Source organism: Castanea sativa, chromosome 11 (genome assembly GCF_040712315.1).
Source record: "Castanea sativa cultivar Marrone di Chiusa Pesio chromosome 11, ASM4071231v1".
Taxonomy (NCBI): Eukaryota; Viridiplantae; Streptophyta; class Magnoliopsida; order Fagales; family Fagaceae; genus Castanea; species Castanea sativa.
The window spans coordinates 57720781-57748630 of record NC_134023.1 but is presented as its reverse complement, the minus strand read 5'-3'; the positions used below and the strand labels follow the sequence as shown (position 1 = coordinate 57748630).

The window sequence follows — 27850 nt, the reverse complement described above, 5'->3', positions numbered from 1 at the left end:
GTTTGGAATCAACTGTATTATTTTAACTTCTCATTCTTATAAGTATTTAATGTGAGATTTCACTCAAACATGTATACTTAATAATAATGCCATTTAAGACAATATTAGAGCAGTGCTAACCGGCCCCAAAGATGGTTCTTGGGCATAAAATTAAGAAGCATCGTCATGTTTGAATTCTGTTGGCAACCCCTAACTTGGTTCCCTGTGGGTCATTTACTCAAAAACGTTATTCCATAATAAGCGAAGATTAGAAATTCTAAACCCTCTTGACCCTTAATGGCTTAATTATGTAGTTTGCATGAACCAACCTAACAATGATGGGAGAGTCAGGATTGATTGACTTGAACCATCAATCAATTTCGGCATGGGAAACATAGTACCATTCATGCATGACGGATCATAAGTAGGACTTTCATTGATTTAAACCGAGGTTCGTTATACTTAAAGAAAAAAAAAAAGTTGATGATTGGTGAAACTCAGCCTCCAGGAATTAAATAAGTAATTTTGAGTTTTACCTTGAAGTTCAACATGTTCATTACTAGTTGTTATTTATTACTTGTTTTACAGAATTAAGCTAAGAATGATATTAAACTGGGATAGAACCAGGATTTGAGCTTAAGGGGGCTGAAGTATAAACAATTTTTATTTTTATTTTTTTGAGGACTCTTTAAATTTTATCATCTTAATACATTACAATCCAATATTTGTAGATGCATCTAGAGATCATGTTGCAATAAACTAATACTAATTTCATTGGTGGTAATTGTTTTGAAATTTTGTTTGAGGATTTTAAAATTTTAGGACTTCAACACTAGAGATTAGCAAGTCTACATCATCAATATTGGCTTTTGAATTATCTGTTTCTTTTTTTTTTTTTTTTTTTGGTTGAAAAAATCAAAAGAAAATATTTTAGTTTCTTGTTATTCTTGGGCTATGGGTTTGTTTAGATTGGATTTATGTTCTATTTTGTTTTTAACTTTGGTTTATCTAGACGTTATTCTTGGGACAATAGGGTTTGTTTTGACTAGAGATTTTTTTTGTTATTCATGGGGCAAACAGACAAGGGATGAACCGGCAGATAATTTTTATTTTTGGGTCAAATGGGTCAATTTTTAAATATTTTTGAAGGAGGGTGTCAAAGGTATAAATTTTGGGGTACATTTTCAATTTTTTGGGCATACATATATACTAAACATAATTTTTGAAAAATCTGGGGTTGGGCATGTAAAGTTCTGTGGCTTCTTCCTCTTGGTTTGATCACTATCACACGCTTAGAGATGTTTCCATGGAAAATCTTAACCATTCCAAACATCAAGACACCACATTTTTTTTTTGAATGAAAATTCCACAATTATTGTCCGTTTCTCATACAGCAAACGTAATTAATGTCCCATAATTTTTTTTGGTTGTTTATTATTACTATGTTTAGTATTAATAGTTAACTAACGTTTCCAGCATCCCAACTCCCAAGTTGGTATCTCTAGCTTTTTTGTTTTTTGAGAAACAAGTTTGGTATATCTAGCTATTTATTCTCCACGGTTTAAAGATCCTTGATTTGGAAGAGTAATAAAAAAACTGTTAAAGAAATACTAATACTTAATGAGAAATTTTTTTAATAAAAAAAGTGGTTATGTAAAATAAAGAAAGTAGATTTTCAAAAGGATGACAATTTTCAAAACCTGCCCTTAAGCAAAGGACGTGTTAGTTTGCAACATTTTTAACATCAATTTAATAGAGTTTGATCAGATACATGTGAAGGGAAGAAATTTTATTTATTTATTTTTTTAAATCTTAAGGGACGGGAATGCATATATCACGTCAACTTTGAACAAAGTATTTTACTCATTACTCATGAAATATCAGGAAAATCCCATAATTACATAAAATGGTGGATTGAATGTGATAACACTGGGTATACGTCAACTTATGACTTACGCGGCAACGACAATTGCTAATGCAAGTAATTTTTTTATTTATGAGAAGAGCTAATGCAGTAATTTGAAAGTAGTGCTGAAGTGTGTCAACTTTCAACGTTAGAATAATTGAAGCCTGGGCTCAGATGGGGGAATCTAGTAGAGGAGGTTTTGGAAAATTGGTAAATATTAGTATTATTATGGAGCACTAACTTTGGTAAAAGTCCATTATAGTTATTGAGTTGAGTAAATACTTTTTTGGGCAACAATTTTAAGTCAAGACTGATTATCAAAAAAATCAACTTTCAAGGCTAGAATAATTGAAGCCTGGGCTCAGATGGGAAATCTAGTGGTGGAGGTTTTGAAAATTTGGTAAATATTAGTAGTATGGAGAGCACTAGTTTGGTCAAAGTCCATTATAGTTATTGATTTGAGTAGACTTTTTTGGGCAACAATTTTAAGTCAAGCCTTACAACTTACGTTTATATTACTATAATGAGTTTTATTAACGGGTATTTTTAAAGTATTCGTTCATGAACTATTTGATTTAGAAAATATTTTAGAAATTTTTTATGGGAAAGAAAAAAGTAATTGATTCTTTTGATAGTTTTTTATATTACCTCAAAAAGTGATATCAAAATTTTTTTAAAATTGACTATTAAAAAATTCACTAAATGCACCCGTTTATGGGACTCTTATAATAATTTTAAGGGGTCTAATGCCAAGAGTCTTAAAGTTTAGTTGGTTAATGTTAAATGGTCTATTTCGTACATCAAGGGTTCTAATTCTTTATCCCTCGACTAGTGAATTGTCATAAAAAAAAAATTGCTTAAAAATACCAACCATGTTTTATTTATGTTTTTGGTCAAAATTCTATTATGAGTACCACTTCATATCTTATTTCGGTTTATCCATTAGAATGAAAAATTTCAATACCGATAAATATCGGTACACTGTTTTGGGGTTTCCATTATTTTCAACTGTTTTACTCATTAAAATCCTATAATCTCATAATGTGGTGGATTGAATGTGGTAACACTGGGCATACACCAACTTATGATGTATGCGGCAACGTCAATTGCTAATGCAGTAATTTTTTATTTTTTTTTTGGGAAGAGCTAATGCAGTAATTTGAAAGTGCTGAAGTGTGTCAACTTTCAACGTTAGAATAATTGAAGCCTGGGCTCAGATGGGAAAGTTAGTGGTGGAGGTTTTGAAAAATTGGTAAATATTAGTAGTATGGAGAACTAACTTTGGTCAAAGTCCATTATAGTTATTGATTTGGGTAAAAACTTTTTTGGGCAACAATTTTAAGTCTAGACTTAAGACTTACGTTTATATTACTATAATGAGTCTTATTTAGGGTATTTTTAAAGAATTTGTTAATGAACTATGTGATTTAGAAAATATTTTAGAAACTTTTTATGGGAAAGAAAAAAGGAATTAATTATTTTGATAGTTTTTTTTATTATATATTTCTTATGAAAATAATATTAAAATTTTTCTAAAATTGACTATTAAAAAATTCACTAAATGCACATGTTAACGAGACTCTAATAATAATTATTTTAAGGGGTCTAATGCCAAGAGTCTTAAAGTTTAATTGGTTAATGTTAAAAGGTTTATTTTGTCAAGTACATTAAGGGTTCTAATTCTTTAACCCTCGAATAGCGAATTGGCATAAAAAATTTTGCTTAAAAATAACAACCTCGTTTTATTTTTATTTTTATTTTTATTTTGTTAAAATTATATTATGAGTATCGTTTTAGATCCAATTTCGGTTTACCACTAGAATGAAACTATATTATGAATACCGTTTCAGATCCTATTTCAGTTTATCCCAAAAGGGCCATGAGCTATCTTGGCTTTGAACTGAAGCAATGCCAATTGGTTTGTCAAATAATTCCCACTAGTTACAGAGGTGAGAAACAGGCAAAAGCACCAAAGAAGAATAAAAGCATACACGTAAAAAGATGAGGGTGGTGAAAGTCCCATGGAATATGGTTCAACTTTGTTTAGCTAAAATGTTGGTAATTGGCTATGTGTTGAAACGGTACATTTGTGTGTTGTCCAGAGAGAAAGAGGGCTAATATGGCTATTTATACTACAATAAATCTGTACTATTGTGGCGGTTTTTTTGCGGCGGGTGCAAAAAATGCCACTATATGTTGCATATTGCGGCGTTTTTTGGGACCACTGCTATAGGTATGGTCTTTTGCGGCGTCCTACAGCGGTGGGACATAAAACCACTGCAATATATATGTTTTAGTGGGGGTAACTGAGATATAGCGGCGCTCTAAAAACCTGCTGCAATAAATATATCATTTTGAGTAGATACTATAGCAGCGGTAGAGAAAAAAGCCGCAATATGCGAGTTGTAGCGGCGTTTTGCATGACCACTGCAGTAGGGACTCCTTTTTGCGGTGCTTTTTCTTAGTTTTAGCAGCGGGTTGGATCACCGCTATAGACCTTTAAATCTCCAGCCCCAAAATTTTCCTTTCCCTCTGTTTTTTTTCGTCTTCCCTCTTATTAGGTTTTCATTTTCCCACTTATTCACTTTCACTCTCTCCAAACTCTCACTCTCTCCAAAACCCTCACTTTCATTTCCATCTCCGCCGACGTCACTTCATCTTTGTCGCCGCCGCCGTCACTTCGTCTTCGCACTCACCGCCGAAGCTTTCAATCCGAGCTAACCCACTTGCCGGAGACTAACCCACTCATCGGTTTCACTCATTTCTGGTAAGTTTCATTTTAACTTTCCTTCATTTTTTTTGTTTTTTTGTTTTTTTTTATCGGTGCTTCTCGGTTTCCTTCTCGGTGCAGGGAATGTTCCATCTCCATCTCCCAATCTAAAGGTACTCTCCCTCTCTCTCGATTTAGGTTTTTTTTTTGGGTTATGTGATTTTATGAATTTATTTAATTCATTGGTTATTTGAATTGGTATTAATTTATTGTGTTTTTGGTTAATTTTCTGAGATCTATTTGGTTAATTTATTGTGTTTTTTTTTTGGGGGTGTTTGAATTGGTATTGGATTTTGAGGTTCAGTTCAGCAAGCTAGGGTGAGATTTTGACTGTGCGCCAAAAATTGGAACTGTTATTTTTGATTCATTGGTAAGTTATACATGCACTCAGTGACTAAAGATTGTATTGTAACTGCAATGACAGATTGATAGGATAGTTAGGATTGTGAGTTGGGATTAAAACTTAGTTTAATTGAGTTGTATCATTGATAATTATGATTTAGCATCATAATTAAGTTAGAATTTCTTGGATATCTGTAAACTTTTGAGGAGAAATATATATTGAGATAGATCATAGAAGTATTAAAAATTGAATTGTAGTATATATTTCATATTTTCATTCATGAGGCAGTAACATCTATGGCTAAAGTCATTTGATCTACCATGTATGGTGGTATTTTATTGCAAACCAAAGAAAATAAAATTAGAAACTAAATAAGGTTGTTAACACTACTTATATTACAACACTTATAATTAATGACAAAGCAATATAGCTTCATCCAATGATGCAACTCAATTAAACTAAGTTTTAATCCCAATTAAATAAACAATAACAATATTTTCTAGTTGGCATATCTACATGAGGACTGTGAGTTTCCTTTATGTTCTATCTTTACATTGCAAACAATAACAATATTTTTTGGTTATAGTTTCACTCTCCTTTGGAGCTAAATGTTCTTCAGGTTAGCCTAAGATCATACACCATGACATCAAGGTAGCTAATATTCTTATTGATGATAACTTTGATGCAAAGGTAAGTCTAAATAGCTAATATTCTGGTATTTATGTTGTTGTTGAAAGATTCTGGTTTCTTTCTATTACTATTGAATTTTTGTGAGTCTTGAAACTGTTGTTTTTGGTTCCTTTAGAAGCTTTAGATTTGTCTGCATCCATTTTTGGACTTTGGGTATTCTTTTTGGATTGCTTGTAGTTGTTGCTTTGGCTTTCTATACATGTTGTTTAGACTTACACATCCTGTTCAGCATTCCCTGCTTGTTGTTTGAGCAAAATTGTAGTTTTTGTTTAGGCTCTAGTGCTGTTAAGTTATGCCAAGATTTCCCAACTCCAAGTAAAACAATAGAACCAAGAATTAGAGGACAAGGAGCTTATTGCTATTAAGTTATTTGCTTGTGCTGCCACCGTTGTCTCCTACCTTCGTTTGCGAGATGGTGTATCTCATTGGCAATTTGTTAATCATCATTAGGGTGAGATCAAAGAAAGATGTCTTACATGGTTACTTAGTCATGTGTACAATATATATAGGAAACAATTTTACTTTAATTGATTATCACGTAATTCAATTTTGCTTTACTTGATTATCACATAATTCTTTAGGATTTGACAAATGGCATCATTATGCCCTGCCGAGGTGGATCCACTTTTGACAAAAAAATCAAGCTCCGAAGCAAGGCCGACATTGACTTTAGAGGTTTAATTTTAATTGCAATTCAAAGATCAGAATAGGTTTTGTTTTGGACCTTTAGTTTCAATGGACCGGTGGTTGTGTTAGCTAAGATCAATTAATCAATCAATTTAAAACCTATCCGTTGTGAAAAAAAATTATATATCAAAGATACAAAATCTTCTAGATCATGAATGCAATTATATAATATTGACTATATTAGTTGGCATACTGAACACGATGGAATTGCTAAATGTGACTTGAGTGACACGTCCGTGTCTAAGTAGTTTTGACATCACGGTGGTCGGAGAGACAAAACCACGGCCCACAATTGGTACTACCACCAAGCCACCATGGCCTATGATGGTTTAGGCTTTAGCTATAAAAAAACACAGTGACATAGAGTTATAAGCAAATGACAAAGCCTGCTTGTTAAGCACCAAAAAAATCTTAAGTAATTGGAATCTAACATCCTTACTGCCAATTAACAACAAAACAAATCCTGAAATTTAATAATAAGTAAGAAAGTACTTCTATAAACCAACTAGGCATTGGTGAAAGTAGTCAGAGCACCAACGATAACTCAGAACCAGAAAATTCAAATGAGGATGGTGGGATACTGTTCCAACTGTAACTCCCAAAACTGTATCGTCACGTCTAAAGCCAAATGTCGTCGTTTCTCATTAATACAAACGGTGTCGTCTTTGTATTGTGTTAACCTTCAGTCATGTGTGAGAGTCAGTTATCTCACGTGTATAATTCAGTTATTACACGTGTGTTTTATTTGCTATAACTGTCTCCATCTTCTCGCTCTCTCTCTCTTCTATTAGTTACTCACTTATGGCCTGTTTGGAAGTTTAGAGAGGGAGGAGAGTAGAGGGGAATAGAGGAGAGGAGAGGAGAGGAGAGTAGTGGGGAGGAGAGTAGAGAGGAATAATTATCCTCCACCTTGTTTGGATGTTTTTAAAATTAGTAAGGGGAAGGGAGTAATTAGTCCTCCCTCTTATTTAGATGTTCTAAAAATTATGATAGAAATGAGGTAAAATGATTTAAATAGACAAATTTACCCCTATTTGATTTTTTTTAATCTAATTAATAAAGCAAAATTAATCTTTTTTTGTTTTTTTTTGTTTTTATTTGTTCTTTTGCTGTTTGGATGCCAAGAAAAAAGAAAAAAGAAAATTTCAGGATTTCAACTCTTAAATATTTTTTTCTTCTTTATTATTAACATTTTTTTTTCATTACAAGATTTTCAACTACCTACTTATATAGTAATAGCTTGGTAAAAATGGCTTTGCATAGTGCAACGAATCGGACGGCGAAGAATTTTCGGTCGACGAAATCGCCGATTCCTTCTGGTTCGGCACCGGTGGCATTTCAATTCGGGTCTGATGACCAGCAGTGAATCCGAGTGGGCGTTGATGAACTCTATCGAGCAGTGCACGGAGTCAGAGATTCCTCCTCCGGAGACTCCTGCTGCGATCGCCGCCGATGTGGTTTTGCCGGTGGAATCATCCTTGTCGAAACCAGATGAGTTTGACGAACTCCTTCATCTGCCATCGAATCCATTTCCGTAGCAAAACCGAGACGCCTCAGGCTTCTTCGCATGGTGGAGCCCACAAGCTCAATTGAAAGCGATATCGGTGCCGCCACGGTTGAGCTTGACGGCGGGGCTGATGGACCCGGTGGCGTAGATGAACCACCACGTCGCAAGAGATCCGAGCCGCAATCATGGCTTCGATCAGGTGCATCGTGGCTCTCTGTCTCTCTCTGTGTATTTACTTTGTTGTTGAGATTAAAATGGGTTTGTTGTTCATTGTGGGTCTCTGGGTTTGTTGTTTGTTGTTCATTGTGGGTCTCTGGATTTGTTGTTCATTCAGATCAGAGATGGAATCAAAATCGGGTTGGAGGAGCATGGTTTTGATGGCATCGGGATCACCGATGAGGTTTTGGCTTTCACGAGGAATATCAGGATTGGTGGATTTTTCGATTGATGAAGAAGAAGACTTGGACTATGTGCATTTTTTTTTCTTAGGAAACAAACAGAAAGTCAATGCTTAAATTTTCTCAGGAAACAAACAAATATTATTTATATAATTGGTTTGTAATTTCATAAATTTAGAAAGGGTGAATTGGGAAATTCATTTGATCAATAACTTATCTCCTCTACTCTCCCTCCAAATCTCTCCAATTTGGGGGAATTAAAAATGAGGGGTTAGAGGTATTTGAAACCCCTCCAAATCCCTCCCCCTCTTTCTTTAAAAAACTTCTAAACAAGGGAATTCAATTACTCCCCCTCCCTCTACTCTACTCCCCCTCCATTTTTAAACATCCAAACAGACCATTAGGGTTGGAGCTAGGAATTTTTGTTTGGGGACCAAGTTGCGACGTTAATATATTTATCAAGACAACTTCCACACACATATATATACGCACATGCACGATTTTTTATTATATATACACACACTTTTTTATTTGATAAGTGTGGGTACTAAGGATTTTCACCTCTCGGGCCAAGGGCTTTTTGCCTTGTAACCTTATTTGGCTTGACACCTTGTATCTCACATCGAAGAAAACTCCTCCCACTTTCTTACTTATAAGCTTGCGCCAAAGAGAGGAGTGTACCATCAGTTTCATTATCCTCACACATGCAACACAAAACTGCTAAAGCCTCCATACCACAATAATTCTTCCACCCTTATGTGTATACCCAATAACAGATCCATCCTCATCCTCAGGCCCTTCTTCCTATTCCTGGGATCTGCAAAGGGGGAAGCTTTTCTGCTAATTTTTTCAATTGTTGAACTGCTTCTGTATGAACTGAATTCCATGCTGGAGGAGATTTTTTCAATAACTTGGATAAACAATCTCTGTGTCTAGAAATTTTTGGAATGAAGTCTGACATGTAATTAACAATTCCAAGAAACTGCTGGATCTGTTTGGTGCTGGTGAGTGTATCTGAAAAATTCACTAAGAGAGACTGCTATGTGAGGCTACAGGGTGTACTTTCCATCTGAAATGTTTACTCCCAAGAAATCAATAGAGGATACTCCTATGACCATTTTCTTTTCTGAAAGCATTATCCCTTGAGCTTTCACTAAATTGTAAAATTCAGTAAGCAATTTTTCATGGGATTCTGCATCTTTTAAGAATAGGAGGATATCATCTACATAGATCAATGCATTTGACAACAGTGGTTGGAAAAGAGTTACCATTGCTTTTTGGAACTGGGATGGAGCATTTTTTAGGCCAAAAAGCATTACCGTCCATTGATAATGGTGGTCTGGAATGCAAAAAGTTGTCTTGTATCTTTCTTCTGGATGGATTCCAAGTTGCCAAAATCCTGCTTTGAGATCAAACTTTGAAAATACTTTGGCATTGGAAAGATGCTGGAAAAGAGCACTTTTGTTTGGCAGTGGAAACTTGTCATCAGCAAGGAAATGATTAAGATCTTGGTAGTTGATTACCAATCTGAGCTTTCCTCGAACTTGTTCTGCATACTTGTTAACATAGAAGGCTTCACATGCCCATGGAGAAGTTGTGGGTTCAATGAGGTTTTCTGAGAGAAGGGTAGCTAACTCCTGCTTAGCTAGGGACAAGTGTTCTGGGTTCATACCTCTATGACTAGCTTTTGTAGGGTTAACATCTTCATTCTTTTTGAAGGAAAGGGTTATGAAAAAGGACGGGTTTTTCCACAGAGGATTTGGGTTTTTGAGGAGGAATTCTGAGTGGGTGGCTACACAACATTCGCTGATGATCTGGGCTTTCAAGGAGTCAAAGGGGTTTATTGAAAACAAATGTGGTACCTGGGTCCTTGTGAGAAGGTGTTGTTTATGCAAGAGGCCTTTTGAGGACCATCTGAGGCTAGGTATCTGGTGAAGGAGGTCAAATCCTATGAGGAGGTTTCTGCCTGTGAGGATACACTCCTCTCTTCGGCGCAAGCTTATAAGTGAGAAAGTGGGAGGAGTTCTCTTCGATGTGGGATACAAGGTGTCAAGCCAAACAAGGTTACAAGACAAAAAGCCCTTGGCCCGAGAGGTGAAAATCCTTAGTACCCACAATAAGTTATATATATACACACACTCAAAAAAAAAAAAAAGCTTAGTATTTTCAATCAAAATTATTTTTTACGGCGATCTTTCATAAAATAAAATTCATTTTTTCCATTTTTATAGTTAAATTCTTAAAAAGTTTTAATTACAAATTATCAAATTTTATGCTAACGTAAGTAAAAAATCTTTTAATTGAACTAATGAAATTTTTAAATACATGAATGATCCAAAACTTGGAGGAATAAGTTAGGCTCCAAAAATATTTAAAACTACCTTACTTTAACTCATTATATGACAACTAAAGACATATTTCATGTGTAGTTTTAGTGACAATTTTTTTTAATGAGTCAATGACTTGTTAATTGTCACATAATGGGTTGAAAAAGATAGATTCAAACATGTTTGATACCAAATTTTATCAAATATTTAACAGATATAAAAGCACATTTTACAATAAAAAATAAAATTGCAAAAAATAAAATTATATCTTTATAACTTTTAGACCCATTATTTTTTTTAAGAGCATTATTGGACTAATTCAAATATTTGGGGGGGGGGGGGGGGGGGTAACTCTTATTTTTGTAGACTAAATTTTGAAAACATAAAAATAATTGTATATATATTTTACATGCCTCCGCCCCTGCTCACTCTTGTATTGTATTCTTTGTCAATAATATCTTGATTTTCAGCTCTGCTTTCTCTGTGTGTTTCTTGTTTTCTTGGAGAGGTTTGTGTGTTTTTACAATTGGTACTGAAAAATAAAAAAGAAGAAAACAATTAAAGCCATCACCCACTATTCTTATAATCTCTTATTTACATTTCTCTTTCAAAGTAGTGGTAAATTTCAAATCTATCTTCTGAAACTTAGTAGTAATTAACCATGGCCTTCAAAAACTATTTTTCCTCCTTCACACGATAGGGCCGTGCAGGAATTCCCATGACACCCTAGATGTTGCCTTCATTAGACTTGAGGTCCAAGAAGTTCGGTTCTCCATAATTATTCATTCTTGAGTAAGCCCATTCTACGAAAATAGCCAATCTTCATGATCATATGGGCCACTATGCAATTGATGCAAGGGACTTGAGATCTAATTTTGCTTTATCTCCATTCACTTTGCACACCAATGCCAGAATATTGCCATCTTTAAGGATGGTAAGCATACCATTAAGTTCTTACATAGGAGCTTCAAATTTGGTGAGTCGTGGATGCATGGCATGGGATGATCCCAAGGGACGTAAAAACATTCTTCCCTGTAAAAGAGTGTAGTGAGCGTTTTAAGTCCATGTTCGAATTAGGCTTGGCTAGTGTAGGTTTGCAGATTGGGGGCCTATCAGCTTATTTCAGCCATGAGAGAGAGAGAGAGATACTCAATTCAAAGATGTAAAGTGTTGTTTGGTAATGTAATTCAAACAACAGTATTTAGTGTTTAAATACTAAAAACCGTGAGCCCAAAAAAATAACATGTTTGGTAGGAGTGGTTTTTTAGGAGTATTTGAGTTATGTTCCTCATTTTAGAGTGTTTAAACACTGAATTTAGAAAATCCCTCTTACCAGTTTTTAGTTTTCAAATAATATTGTTCAATGACACTTTTGTAAATATTTTAAAAATTGTAAGTCCCACTAATTAGACTACATGTCATCACTTTTAAAAAAAAAAAAATACATACATACCAAATACACAATTATGTTTTTTCACTTTTGAAAAAACATTTTTAGAAGATTTCTATTTTTTGGTGTTAATGTCGTCAACAAGATGTTTAATTAAATTGTGGCTCACTATATTTTCACATTAAACCGATGGTGACACTTGAAATAAATGGTGGGATGTTCAATTATACAACACATTTGTGGGGTTTGTTTAGAATTGATGTTTCTTTAAGTAAGCAACTTTGGAATAAAATGTCATGTTTAAGCTTTGATTGACGGTTTTTGTTTTTGCTTTTTAAGGATCACCTGCAAGTGATCATATGATTATCAAAAATTGAATTCTTTAAATTTTCATGATCATGTGACTTGCATGCGATCGTTAGTTTTAACCATCAATTGTTGCTTATTTAAGTTTTGGAAATCAACGGAAAGAATTGCTGGGACTGGCACTGGCTCGCTAGTGTTGCTTATCTAATTTTTCTACTCTTTAAATTCAGAGTTCGACCAATAAATATGATCAAAGCGCTCACCGTTTATTACAAGCTCTGACTAATACAAATGGAATATTTTACAGTATTCTAAAAAGAAAAGAAAAGAAAAGGAATATTAGTAAAATTATTATATTACCTCCAAATTATTTTTAACATTTTGGAGTGGGTCTGAACCGAACATCACTTATTCTTGCGCTAGTAATTGTCTTCTTCAATTCCCCATGTTATAAATTTGTTTCTTCTTCAACTGCAAAACAACCATACACAACCATTTCAACATTTTCGTTAAACAAAAGCATTTTCAAACACATTGCATGGGGCTTTTTTCACGCTTGAGTTCAGCTCCACCATTCTCATCTTTTTTCATGAACACGTTTATTCTCCTCTGGTGCTTTGGCTTGTTTCTCACCTCTGTGGTTGGCAAGAATAGTGACAGAGACCAGTTGGCATTGCTTGAGTTCAAAGCCAAGATAATTGACAACCCGCTTGGGGTTATGAGTTCTTGGAACGATAGCAAACACTTTTGTCAATGGCGAGGTGTTTCCTGTGGTCGCTGACATCAGAGAGTCACTGTGTTGGACCTCCAATCTATATCCTCAAATGTTGGAAATTTAAGTTTTTTGTGGAAGCTAAACCTTCAAAACAATAGTTTTTATAATGAAATCCTTCCAGAAATTGGTCGTTTGCATAGATTACAAGTTTTGCTATTGAACAATAACATAATAACTTGAACAATTCCTAGCAATTTATCCAGTTGTGCCAACCTCAGAGTGTTTCATGCGGCTGTTAATAATCTGGTTGGAGAAATCCCCACAAAGCTTGGCACCTTGTCAAAGCTCCAAATCTTTGCTATTCATAAAAATAGTTTGACAGGAATTGTTAAATTATCAACTGTCCCAAAAGTTTAAGCTGTTAGAAAATGGTGAGTTTAATCACTTAATTATAATTCTAACACTCCCCCTCATTTGTGGGCCTAAACTTCCTCTTAGTAAGTGGGAGCCCAACAAGTGGGAATTTAACATTTTAAATAGGAGGTAGAGTGAAGATAATGATTGAACTCAGGATCTCCTGTTCTGATACCGTGTTAAATTACCCACTGTCCCAAAAGCTTAAGTTGTTAGGAAATGGTGAGTTTAATCACTTAATCATAATTCTGACAAGAATTATCCCACCTTCTTGTGGAAACTTATCATCTCTAGAAGGTTTTTCTGTAGCTTATAATAACTTGGGTGGGAGTTTCCCTAATTCTTTTGGCCAATTGACCAAACTTAACATCTTTGCTGTGGGTTCAAATAGGTTGTCTGGTATAACTCCTCCCATATTCTTTAATATCTCTTCAATAACAAAGATTGATGTAGGAGTTAACCAAATCCAAGGACATCTTCCATCGGACATAGGTATCACTCTACCAAATTTAGAAACATTACCATCGGCAACAACCAGTTTATTGGATCTATCCCTATTTCAATATCTAGTGCCTCGAATTCACATATACTAAATTTGGCCAGGAATAAACTAACTGGAAAAGTTCCTTCTTTAGAGAAGCTAAATAGAGTGAGGTTGTTTTCCATTGTTGAAAACCAGCTTGGAAATGGAGGAGCAAATGACTTGAGTTTTCTTTGTTCTTTGTCAAATGCTACCAACCTAAAAGATTTGGAGATAAATTCCAACAACTTTGGGAGGGAGTTGCCTAAATGTATTGGCAACATCTCAACTAGTCTTACCTTTTTCTATTTGAATAATAATAAAATATCTGGAAATATTCCTAGTGTGATAGGGAATCTAATCAACCTAGAGGATATAGAAATGTGGAGCAATAAATTTTCAAGTAACATCCCCATTATACTTGGATTTATCTCAAAACAATTTCATTGGGAACATTCCATCCTCTCTTGGAAATTTAACAAATTTGTTGGAGTTGTATTTAGGAGACAATAATCTTCCGGGAAGCATCCCTTCAAGTCTAAGTCAATGCCAAAATTTGATAACTTTTCATCTTCCCCGTAACAATCTTGGTAGTATCATATCCTCACAAGTTATTGGTCTTTCATTTTCACCAAATAGCCTTGACTTGTCTAGCAATCAATTCACTGGTGCCCTTCCCGTGGAAATAGGAAATTTGAAAATTTTAGAACATTTGGATATTTTTGAAAACTTGTTGTTTGGTGAAATTCCTACAACTCTTAAAAGTTGTGTAAAGCTAGAATTTCTAGCCATGAAATTCCTTCATCTTTGGAGTCGTTAAGATGCCTTACACATTTTGACCTTTCTGACAATAATTTTTTTGAAAAGATTCCAAAAATTGGAGACCTTTGATTTCTTGCAATTATTAAATCTATGATCAACCATTTTGATGGCGAGGTACCAACAAATGGAGTTTTCAAGAATGCAAGTGCAATTTTGCTTAAGGGAAATGATGAGCTTTGTGAGGGCATACCAAAGTTTCAACTTCCTAAATGCAAAAAAAAAAAAAAAAAAATCCGAAAACAGAAAGTTGACTCTTACATTGAAGTTAATAATAATCTCTAGATTCGGGCTTATTGGAGCAAATTTGGTCTTATCATTTAAATTTCTTTGTTCTTTAGGAGAAAAAAAGGAAAGAAAATACCTCAAGTGATTCAATAAATTTGCTTGTGAATGTATCTTACCAAAGTCTCTTAAATGCTACTGATGGATTCTCTTCTGCTAATTTAATTAGTGTGGGTAGTTTTGGGTCAGTGTATAAAGGTATTCTTGATCAGTATAAGCATATTGTTGTTATCAAGGTAATGAACTTAGGGTGTAATGGGGCTTCCAAAATTTTCAACGCTGAGTGTGAGGCTCTAAGAAACATTAGACACCAAAATCTTGTAAAGGTGCTCATAGCATGCTCAAGTATTGACTATCAAGGTCACAATTTTAAGGCATTGGCATGTTAGTTCTTAGAAAATGGCAATCTAGATGAGTGGTTACAACCAACTCCAAGAGAAAATGAGGCTCTTGTGAAACAAAGGAAGCTAAGTCTTCTTCAAAGATTGAATATCGCCTTGATGTTGCTAGTGCATTGGATTATCTTCATAGTCATTGTGACACACCAATTGTTCATTGTGACCTCAAGCCTAGCAATGTTCTTCTTGATGAGGAAATGATTGGACATGTAAGTGACTTCAGCTTGGCAAGATTCCTTCATGATATCGTCCACAGTTTTTCTACTAATCAATCAAGCTCCATTGGGGTTAAAGGAACTATCGGTTATACTCCTCCAGGTAAATATAATTTACATTTCTAAAATTAAATTGCTTTTCTTTTTCCTATATTTTCTACCATAAAAGATATAAAGCATTATAACAAATTTTCTAGATTTTTTTTTCTTGATTTTTATTTTATGCCATTGAAAAACATCCTTCGAAACTCCTTTTATGTGTGTGTATGTCTACACACACACACACACACACACACACACACACACACACACACACACACACATTCTTTCCCTTCTTTTAATCGGAGAAAATGGGCATTTGCCCTTTCGCCAAAACTTTTTAGCAAAATGCCCTATATTTGAAACTATTTAAGGAAATACCCATGTTTGGACAATCGAGTTATAGCGAACTAAGAATTAAAAAAAAAAAATTCTAGAACTTGAGTTCCTTGAAAAAATTCAAGTGGAATTCGAGTTCCATGAACTCGAGTACTTTACATGGAACAAGATTTCATGGAACTCGAGGTCCAAAAAAAAAAATTTCTAAAGTCCACATTTGCTATAACTCAATGTTCCAAAAATCAAATTTTACATTTGGAACTTGATTTTTAGAAAATCGAGGTTCAAAACAGTGGCATTTTCCTAAGTAGTTTCAGACATAGGGCATTTTGCTGAAAAGATTGTGAGAAAGGGGTAAAAGCCCATTTTGACCTCTTTTCATGCTATGAAATTATGCCTACTGCAATATATGTTATGTGCACTTGTAGAATATGGTATGGGAAACGAGGTATCAATATATGGTGATGTTTATAGTTACGGTATATTATTATGCGAGATGTTCACTAGAAAATGACCCATTGATGACATTTTCCACGATAGCTTAAATCTTTGTGACTTTGTCAAAGCAAATCTCCCAGAAAGAATAATTGACATTATAGATCCTACTCTTCTCCCAAAAAGATGAGGGTAAAAGAAGGATGAATGACACTTGCAATGAGAATCAAAATGGGAGTCTCAAAATTCAAGAATGCTTGACTTTGATACTTGGAATTGGACTTGCTTGTTCCAAAGAATGTCCAAGAAAAAGAATGAACATCAGTGTTGTTGTAGTCAAGTTGCATTCAATTCGGCAAAGCCTTCTTAGAATTGTACACACAGACAAAGAGTTCAGCGACAAGTAATTTTCCTTTTTAAATTTTTAATCTTTGGTAGATATAATTCGGTAAAGGTCAGTCCAAATTTGATAGGGAAGAGGGAATCATCTTGTGATTAGAAAGCCACAGGCCTTCGTGTTAATATTTTTTTTAATCTATCAAATTGAGAAGATTGGAGCTACTTGAAATTTGAGAAGCTCGTTCTGCTATACATAGGATTGGAATTGAGTCCAATCATTTTGCTAAATACACACACACACACACACACACACACACAATCCAAAATGGACCAAAAATTCATTTTCATTTGGTTGATTTCCACTACTGAATTGATCGTAAATCACAAGGAATTGGCTTGTATTCTATTACTGTAGATAGAGGTCTCCATTATTGACACAAGCTTAAATTATTGCCAGATGTATTGAATTTTTGACACAGACATGTAAAGACTACTAAGTCAAATAATCTATTGTAGAAATTGAAAGTTCTAACACAAAATAAATCACAAACACAGCAGTAAATAATGGTTAAAGAATAAGGGAAGAGAGATGCATACACAAGGATAACACCGACACGTGTTATTGAAGAAGAAACCGAAGAAAAACCTCTCCGCCGCCCTCCAAGCGGTGAAATGATCCACTAGAGAATGAAGTTGGAGTACATGAATAACAAAAGACCCTCCAAGCCTAGTCTACCCAAGTTGGTGTTAATATTTTTTTTAATCTATCAAAATTGAGAAGATTGGAGCTATTTGAAATTTGAGAAGCTCATTCTGCTATACATAGGATTGGAATTGAGTCCAATCATTTTGCTAAACACACACACACACACACACAGACACACACACACACACACACATATAATCCAAAATGGACCAAAAATTCATTTTCATTTGGTTGATTTTCACTACTGAATTGATCGTAAATCACAAGGAATTGGCTTGTATTCTATTACTGTAGACAGAGGTCTCCATTATTGACACAAGCTTAAATTATTGCCAGATGTATTGAATTTTTGACACAGACATGTAAAGACTACTAAGTCAAATAATTTGTTGTAGAAATTGAAAGTTCTAACACAAAATAAATCACAAACATAGCAGTAAATAATGGTTAAAGAATAAGGGAAGAGAGATGCATACACAAGGATAACACCGACACGTGTTATTGAAGAAGAAACCGAAGAAAAACCTCTCCGCCGCCTTCCAAGCAGTGAAATGATCCACTAGAGAATGAAGTTGGAGTACATGAATAACAAAAGACCCTTCAAGCCTAGTCTACCCAATGTACTTGAGCCCTCCAAGCTCCTGCTACCAATTGGTTAAGCCTAACCATGTCTTCTCTAGCTTTCTAGATCCTGCAATAAGCTCTATATTGCATCCGCCATCTTTAGCATCTTCCAATGCTTCCCAAGCTCCAAAAAAGCTTAACACTCTAAATGGGTGTAGGTAGTGTTTGGGTACAAATTTCCTCTCAATGGGTATAATAACGGGAGAAGGAATGAGAAGAGACTACAAAATATTTCTCTCTACGAATGAGTAGCTCTCTCTAATAGGGTGGGTGTGTTGTAGAAACCTCTCTTAGGGTTTTTCTCTCAATAGACTCTTTTTTTAGCACCTTACATTTCATGGGTATAAGGGTATTTATAGTAGGGTATGAGATAGAATATGAAAAGTTAGTTTTTAGCAAAACATGGCATTTTGGTGACTTGACCTCATAACTGGAACGAGTCGCAAGTTTGAGTCTCGAGCTAATGGCCTGGCCAGACTGTACATTTTGTCCAGTAGTACTCCAGCTGTCATGACCCTTCAGTTCCTTGCATGCTTCATACGTGTGCCACTTTGGCGACTTGCCAGTTGCAAGCCAGTTGCGAGATCCAGTCGCGAGACTTCTCTTGAATGCACACAACTTGAGTTTCTTCACATTCTCTCACACACAACCCTTACATTATTTCCACCTAAATATAGGGTTTCTACATGCTGAGTTATAAGCAAATCTAGCATGAAATAAAGCCAACACATGGTTGATTAAATTCAACCTTATAAAAACATTGCTTTTTTATATTCTAAATATCTTTCAAGTAAATGGATTGCCGGTTCCATAATAATTGAATGAGATGGGATTTCATATATATTACGACACAGATTAGCCTTCAAAGGTTAAAAAAAAAAAAATTTAAAAATATATTGATACTAAAATTACTAAGTTGTATGTAATGAGTTAAAAGAATGTCATTTAAATTCTTGTTACTGTAGAAAAAACCCTCACTCCATGCATAGTCATAAAAAGAATGAATAAAATTTGTCTGCAAACTAGGTTGTAGTAAAAAACTAACAAATTCACTTGATATCTTTTTGTTAGATGCAAATTTTGATAAATCTACAATTAGATTATATCTTTCATGTTTGCAAATTTTTCAGACGATCAACGATTAATAGCCATGTTGTTAATCAAATATTTAAATTTCAAGTTTTTGTAATCTAAAATTATGCATAAAAAATAAATTAAAGGATTTAATAGATAAAAAACATTTGATTGGCATTTAATTTGACATATGTATTAAGATATAAATAATATGTAATTCAACAGTTAGATTTTCAAAATATGCAGCCATATTAATTTTCTTATTGGAAGTTGTAGCCTTATGTTACAACCATTTTTGTAGTCAAATTTTGTCTTAAAAAGAATTTTGAAGCTTATTATTCTAATTAAAAATTTATCGTCCCTTCATAGGTCATGGTGGACATGACCGATGACTTATTATGAAGGCCAACACTGCTTGAGAATACAGGTGCATTTGGCTTCTATTAGAGCATTTGGAGGTAACTTGGGATAACATACACTTTGTTCGTTTGGATGAGCTAATTTGAGTTTGGCACCATCTTCAAGATTATTAGTTGATTCTTGGTATATTTGGAGGTAGCTTGGGGTAATATGTATTTTGATTTTGATTTTTAAGTTTTTCGATTGGGCTCTAATTTTTGTTTAACACTTAAGGCATTATGGCTTGAGAGAATTCTCATCAAGGTATAATACATACATAAATATATATATATATATATATATATATATATATATATATATAATTTGTGAGTACCTTTTGAATATGTAAATATTTCGTAATTTCACTTTGATGTAGTAAATTCACTTGCTTGTAGATGTAGGCTATCGCCGAACTATGTAAATTCTTGGTTTCTTACTTCTAGATGTCCTTTTGCACAACAAACTAATAGAAAAAATTTGCTGTCACAACACTTTATCCCTGTGCTCTTTAAAAATTAATATGATGATGCATGTTGGGGAGAGAACACCTTGAGCAGACTCCTTTGTTGAGAGATTAATATATCATATAACGATACCACTAACTTCAAAACTCCAATCTATGAATTTAGGCTTAATTATGTTATTTTAACTATTGCCTTTCTATGAGCCACAAACAAGTCCTACTAGCTTTTCCTCCTTATGTATGAGCTTTTCCTTCACTAGCTCATCATCAATGAGAACCAAGTGTCAACCTTAAACGCCCATCCTTGGGACTAGCCCACACATATATGTCCATTGAAATCTCACACCACACTTGTGTGCGCTCCAAGTATACACACCTTATCCTCAACTATGAAAGGGGCCGTTGTTAACCTTGCCACCTTGCTGTGCACTACCCTAAGCTCTAAAACCACTTACTAGAAAGCGAACATCTTGGAGACAGGGCTGGCCCAAACGTTTCAGAGGCTTAATATGAAATTTTCAAATGGGGCCTTTATGTTATCACTTAAATAATATTTAACTAGCATTTTATATACTAATTTTTTTAAAATCCATTCTTTTTACTCTTTAATATGATTTTTTTTTGTGGAGAAAAATGCTAAAGTTATAAAATTTTTATTACAAACTAGTGTTGTAAGAAATGTGATCAACATGAGGATTACAAAAATACTAGAAATATTATAAAATTTACAACATGAGAATTACAAAAATATATCACCAATCACAATTATTCATTATAAAATGCATTAAATATATAGTTTGTTGAAATCTACCTATCATATTCATTATCATATCAAATTATAAAAGTTATGGAGACCACCGCGCACCCTTGATGCAGTGATCACTCCACAAGTACAACTTCTTATAAAGTGTGGGGGGTAATAGCCGAGATTTAAGTCACTAAAAGAAAGTTTCGCACACGTATACACTTAGATTAGGCTAGAGTATAATTTCTATCTTGTATAAAATTAATTAAATAGATAAAAGTTATGTAGTAAAATTTATAGTATTTTTAACATTTTCCTATTTGAATTACTTATGATTAGTAACACGTCTATTTATAAGATATATTTATTTAAAATTTTCTTATCTCTATCTCTAGTATTATTTAATTCTTTGAGACTTCTTAATAGTGATAAAAAATGTAAACTAAACTGTTTTGATATCTCCCAAAAATATTTATATATAAAAAATTAATAAAAAAAAAATTTTGGCCCCAAATTTGGGGCCTTCTCTAGTAAGGGGGCCCTAGGCAATGGCCTAATTGGCCTAAGCCTAGGCTGGCCCTACTTGGAGACACTCTTTTGTTTAGAGATTAGAGTAATATATAGGAACGACACTTAACCCAAAAGCTAAAACTTAAGAGTTTTTATCTAACTATATTATTTTAATCACATATTCTTATTCTTATTATTATTATTTAATGTGTGACTTTACATACACATGTATACTCAACAATAATGCATTTTGCGACAATATTAAAACATTGCTAAGCAGCCCCAAAAATGGTGAAAAAAAATAATGAATTTTTGTTTTACACGTTTAAGAAATTCAAAATGCAAGAAAGCCAATTTGTGGAGTTATGAAATCCAAATTCATTTAATATTTGCCAAATCACATCGACCTTCCCTAGAGATTATTTGAAATGACACATCCCTTCTTATGTACTATGAAATCATACTCTTCCAAGGGGGTTAATTTCGTACCAGAGGTCATTTTGGTTTGGTCAAGAGAACAAAATAATTTGATATTGGTGTACTGTTTTAGGATTACTACTATTCAAATTTATTTAAGTATAAATTTATTGATTTTTATGTTTATCCACACCAAATTGAAAATCCACATATTTTATAAGCCTAAATATTAGTCTAAGTACATTGACCAATATTTTAACTTAAATAACAAAAAATATTTTTGTGAGTTTCAGTTAGTTCAACTGGTAAAATTTATAATAGTTAAATAAGAGATTTAAGGTTTAATTCCCGTTTATACTAAAAACTAATTGTTGTTTTAGTTGATGATAAATAGTTATTATCAAGAGCGGACGTCATAGGTTGAAACTATCTCAAAAAAAAAAAAAAAAAACCAGTTTTTTTTTAATAAAAAAATTTTCAATTTTTTATTGTGCTACCAGAAACACATATGCATGCTCCATGCTCCATGCTCGTACAACCCAATATCTTTTCGGGTTCATTTTAGACTAATACTGGCATTTATACTTTTTGGTGGGTTTCGCATTCACCTTGGTTCTTCTTCACCCATTCGGATTCGCAGTTGGTTCTAGGCTTGGGTTTTTTTTTTTTTTGAAATTCTAATTGGAATACTGGGCCGGGTCAGTTATGAGTAGGTTTGCAGATGGGGCCCATGGGCTTATTTGATCCATTAATTAGTGAGAGAGAGGTATAAAAAAAAAGAAAACTGAAGGAGGATAAATTAATTAAAATAAAAAATTAAAGGAGGCAATTTTCTATTTTGTGGAAAGAGAAAATCATATTAAATAAAAATTGTCTAAGGAACATAACACACCAAGCATTGAAAAAGAATATTGTGTAATGGGTATATATATTGTCCCTTTCATGTGAGAGTGGACCTCATAAGCGTCAAACTCATCCTCATATAAAAGGGGTATTATATGTACATCGGTTACATTATATACCGTCTCCCAAGCATCAACCAAAAGTTGAGATCATCCCACAAGAATTGTCTCGCATATTTTTGTTAAAATACAATTTAGTCTCTCAAAATTTTCTTGAGTTGTTGATTTTGCCTGTACAACTTTTTAATCTACACTAGGTTATATGCAATGCTTCAAAAGCTGTCCTGGCAGCCTGTTATCAATTTTATTTTGCAGAGTTTTGTTATTAATTTTATTCAAACTCGGAGCATGTAAATTATGGCAAACAGGGAGAAACTTTATTATATAATTTATAAACTATAACATCATAATTTATAACATTCATCACCAACAGACCCGTTGATTCTCAAAAAAAAAAAAAAAAATCACCAACTGACCCAGTCAGTTGTGGAGACTGAGAATGACTTACAATATATTACTGGGGGATACTAACTTGATAGAAGAAGAAAAAAGTGCTGAATTAAAAAACTAGGGTGCTACAAATTATTTGCTCCAAATCCAATGTCACAAATCATGAACTTGGCAAACTATGATGGCAATCTCCATGATAAGTCATCAGCCATGTGCACCTGTGCATCTCCGCTGTAAAAAGATAAATTCCAATACAATACTAAGCTTTGGATTTCAAATAATGATGATGTGGTGAGTGCGGTCTTTCCAAGCAGTTGAAACAACTTAATTTGTAAATTAAGTATCAACTTTTATTTTACCTTAAGAAAATTCATAGTACAATTAAACAAATTTGTGCAATTATCAAATCTCAACTCATTTTATATTTATGGAATTGGCAATCCATTTATTTAGGAGATTTAGAATTAACACATTAAAAAAAAGATTTAGAATTATAAACAAGCAAGATGTGAATTTTAGTTAGTTTAACTGAAAAATTTTACTGTCAAATCATTGTAGAGTGGGTGCCATAAGTTCTATAAATAAATAAAAAAGCAAAAAATTAATTTATTTTCTTTTTCTTTTGAGAAAAAAATGATTGTCCAACAAATTAGTTAATTTTGTGATCTCAATCGTTCCAATAGTGGATATCACCCAAATGACAAAGCATTTTAGGCCGCTTTGGATTTTTTGTTCTTGAAATTTCTTTTAAACAAGCTATTTATTTAGGACAAAAGACACATTTAGGTATTAATTGGGCTCATTCCTAATCCTATGTAGCATGTATAGCTGAATGACCATATCAATTTGTAAGTGGCTTCATTCTTCTCAGTTTTGCTACGAAAAAAAAAAAGCGCTAATATGAAAGAATGTGGCCTTCTAATCACTATATGATTCCTTATCCCCATCTTCCCATAAACAATATTTGGATTTGCCTCATTAAGTTAGATCATGTGGTCTGGGTGGATACATTACCAAATTCTATATCCCAATGAGAAAACAAAATTTACCTGTAGCTTGAAGTCGTTGCATTGTGTACGCTAGTTTTAAGAATGTTTTCTCGAATTTTATGCAGCTGAACTACAACAACATTGATATTCATTCTTTCTCTTGGATATTGTGTGGAACAAGCAACTCCAATTTCAAGTACCGAAATCAAGCATTCTTGAATGTTGAAACTTCCATTTGGATCCTCATTTTGGGTGTCATTCCTTGGCTCTTCCTCTTGTCTTTCCCAAAGAAGAAAAGGATCTACAATGTCAATGATATGTTCAGGCAAAGCTGCTTTAACAAAGTCATGAAGGCTTAAGATATCTTGGTAAATACTATCAGTTGGCCTTTTTCCTGTGAACGTCTCTAACAATAACATGCCATAACTATAGACATCACCATATATTGAAACTTCATTTCCCATACCATACTCTGCAATTGCAAAAAAAATAAAATAAAATTATAATATAGGCATGTTTTCATACAATTAAAAGTGGGGAAAGAAAAAAATCTAACAACTTTAAAGAATATACCATATTCTATTTTCTAGATATAATACATCCTTTCTAAATCTTTCTTTTCATGCTTGAAACTATAGTAAAGAACCGTGGCAGGGAAGGGAAAAAAAACTTAAGAAATGTTAAATATATACCTGGAGGAGTATAACCAATTGTTCCTCTAACCCCAATGGAACTTGATTGATTAGTAGAACAATCTTGGGTAGCATCATGAAGGAATTTTGCCAAGCCAAAGTCGCCTACATGTGCAACCATTTCATCATCGAGAAGAATATTGCTTGGCTTGAGGTCACAATGAACAATTGGCGTCTGACAATGATGATGAAGATAATCCAATGCACTAGCAACATCAATGGCGATATTCAGTCTTTGGAAAAAACTCAACTTCCTTGGTTCCTCAACAGCCTCATTTGTTCTTGGAGTTGTATGTAACCACTCATCTAGGTTGCCATTTCCTAAGAACTCATATACCAAAGCTTTAAAATCACGACCTTGATAATCAATACCGGAACATATTGTGAGTACCTTTACAAGATTTCGATGTCTGATGTTTCTTAGAATTTCACACTCGGCCACGAAACTTTTGGAAGCTCCATGACGCAAAAGGTTAAGCACCTTGATGGCAACCGTATGTCTACCTTGATCAAGAATTCCTTTATAAACGGACCCAAAACTACCCACACCAATTAAATTAGTAGAAGAGAATCCATTGGTTGCATTTAGGAGACTTTGGTAAGATACATTCAAATTTGAATCACTTGAGGTACTTCCATTCCTTTTCTTTAGTGAAGAATAAAGAAATAGAAGCAACAAAATCAAAGTTACTCCAAAAAGCCCAGAAGCTGTTGAGATTATTATCTTCAAGGTAAGGGTCATCTTCCTCTTCTTGGAATTTAAGTATTTGCATTTAGGAAGTTGAAACTCAGGTATGCCTCCACAGAGTTTATCATTTGCCTTAAGCAAAGTTGCACTCATGTTTTTGAAAACTCCCTTTGTTGGTACCTCACCCTCAAACTGGTTGTAAGAGAGATTCAATATTTGCAAATCCCAAAACTCCAAAAATTTTGGAATATTACCAGACAAATTATTGTTCGATACATCTAGAACTTTAATACCTCTCAATGATTCCAAAGATGAAGGAATGACTCCTTGGAAGAAGTTTCTTCTCATGGCTAGAAATTCTAGCGTTAAACAACTTCCAAGAGTTGTTGGGATTGTACCAAACATCATGTTTTCAGAAATGTCTAATTGTTCTAAATTTTTTAAATTTCCTACTTCTATGGGAAGGACACCTGTCAATTGGTTGGCTTTCAAGTCTAGAATAATGAGGGAGACTGAGAGAGCAATAACTTCCGAGGCTATGGTACCACTAAGATTGTTATTATTAAGATAAAATCTTAGCAAATTTTGGCACTGACCTAGGCTTAAAGGGATGCTGCCTTGAAGGTTATTATTTCCTAAATTCAAAATTGTCAAAGCTGTTAAATTTCCAAGGGAGGATGGAATGTTTCCAGAAAATTTGTTTTGGGATAAATCTAAATATTGTAACTTATGAAGAATTCCAATTTCAAAGGGAATATTACCTGATAATTTATTGTTCCAAGTCCGCAAGTCCTCCAAGTTGATTAGATTTCCTATCTCAGCAGGAATGTTTTTTGATATTTTATTATTATCTAGATAAAAAGCAGAAAGAGTAGTTGAGAAGTTGCCAATGCATTTAGGCAACTTCCCCCCAAAGTTGTTGCCATTTATATCCAAAAGGGTGAGATAAGTAGTATTTGTCAAAGAACAGAGAAAACTCAAGTCATCTGTTTCCCCACTTCCAAGATGGTTGAGGAAAAGGCTTAAAAATGTCAATCTATTTAGCTTCTTCAAAGAAGGAACTTTTCCACTTAGTTTATTAATTCCCATTTCAAATGTATCTAGATTTGTGGCATTAGATATTGAAACAGGGATAGATCCAGTAAATTGGTTGTCAGCAAAGATAAATACTTCGATATTTGGTAGAGTGATACCAATGTCGAATGGAAGAGACCCCTGGATTTGATTTCCAGATACAGAAAAAGTCAATAAAGAAGAGAGATTGTACATTAAGCGAGGAATGGTTCCAGAAAACCTATTATTCTGCACACTAAAAAATGAAAGTTTCATCAATTGACCAAAAGAATTAGGGATACTCCCACCCAAATTGTTATAAGTTGCAGAAAATCCTTGTAAAAATGATAAGTTCCCGAAAAAAGGTGAGACAGTTCCTGTAAGATTATTCATATGAATAGAAAAGAATTGGAGCTTTGTCAAGGAGGTAAGCGTAGTAGGAATTTCTCCTACCAATTGGTTATAACCAACACGAAGGGCGACAAGGTTGTTGCAACCAGATAAATTGCTTGGAATTTCCCCCTGTATTGTGTTATTGTACAGCTCTAAGGCTAGCAATCTAGTCAAATGACCAATTTCTGGAGGGATTTCATTATGAAGTTTGTTGTTTTGTAAGCTTAGATTCCTCAAAAAACTTAAATTCCCAACATATGGAGATATAGAGCCTACCAGTTCTAGAGATTGCAAGTTCAATACGGTGACCCTTTGGTGTCGGCGGCCACATGTAACCCCTTGCCATTGACAAAAGTGGATGCTATTATTCCAAGAACTCATAAACCTGAGAGGATCATGGATTATCTTGGCTTTGAACTCAAGCAATGCCAACCGGTCCGTCTCATTATTCCCGCTGACCACCGAGGTGAGTAACAAGCCAAACCATCCGAGAAGAAAAACAGCATGCATGCAAAAAGATGAGGATGGTGGAGCTGAACTCAGGCTTGAAGAAATCCCCATGTAATGTGGTAAGGTTGGGTATATTTTTTGGAATGTTACAACTTTATGTTGTCTTGAGAGGGCTAATTTGGCTGTATAACAGCTAAAGAAGAAGCAAATATATAGCACGGGAAAGGATGAAATTAGTGCAAGAACTTGAGTGATGTTCAGACCCAGTAATCCAAAATTGCAAGAATAAGATTGATATTAACGTAAGAGGCATCTTGAACCTCAAAGTCTCAAATTGTAGACGGAATTAGAAAACTCTGCCCTAGCTTTTGTAAAAGTCCCATGATGGGATTGACAACAAGTTGTAGAGTTAGTGACGCGGGTTTTGATATTTAAGGTCAACGTATCATTTCAATAGGTGCGAGAAAAAAATTG

The 27850-nt window shown here is 34.0% G+C and overlaps 1 protein-coding gene and 1 pseudogene across 2 annotated transcripts; one reads left to right on the top strand and one right to left on the bottom strand.

Annotated features, from left to right (window-relative positions):
• Positions 1 to 12841: 12841 nt before the first annotated feature.
• On the top strand, positions 12842 to 16889 carry LOC142616782 (LRR receptor-like serine/threonine-protein kinase EFR; annotated as a pseudogene).
• Positions 16890 to 23025: 6136 nt separating this feature from the next.
• On the bottom strand, positions 23026 to 27537 carry LOC142615109 (putative LRR receptor-like serine/threonine-protein kinase At3g47570). Of its 2 annotated transcripts, none has more exons than XM_075787803.1 (3): positions 24793 to 27537; positions 24161 to 24572; positions 23026 to 23342 (listed from the first exon to the last, which is right to left on the bottom strand). In XM_075787803.1, the coding sequence occupies exons 1-3, from the start codon at positions 27485 to 27487 to the stop codon at positions 23288 to 23290; spliced, it is 3162 nt and encodes a 1053-aa protein (XP_075643918.1). In that variant the 5' UTR covers positions 27488 to 27537; the 3' UTR covers positions 23026 to 23287. The 2 variants fall into 2 exon arrangements, with proteins under 2 accessions (XP_075643918.1, XP_075643920.1); XM_075787805.1 differs by having other exon boundaries at positions 24161 to 24401.
• Positions 27538 to 27850: the final 313 nt, after the last annotated feature.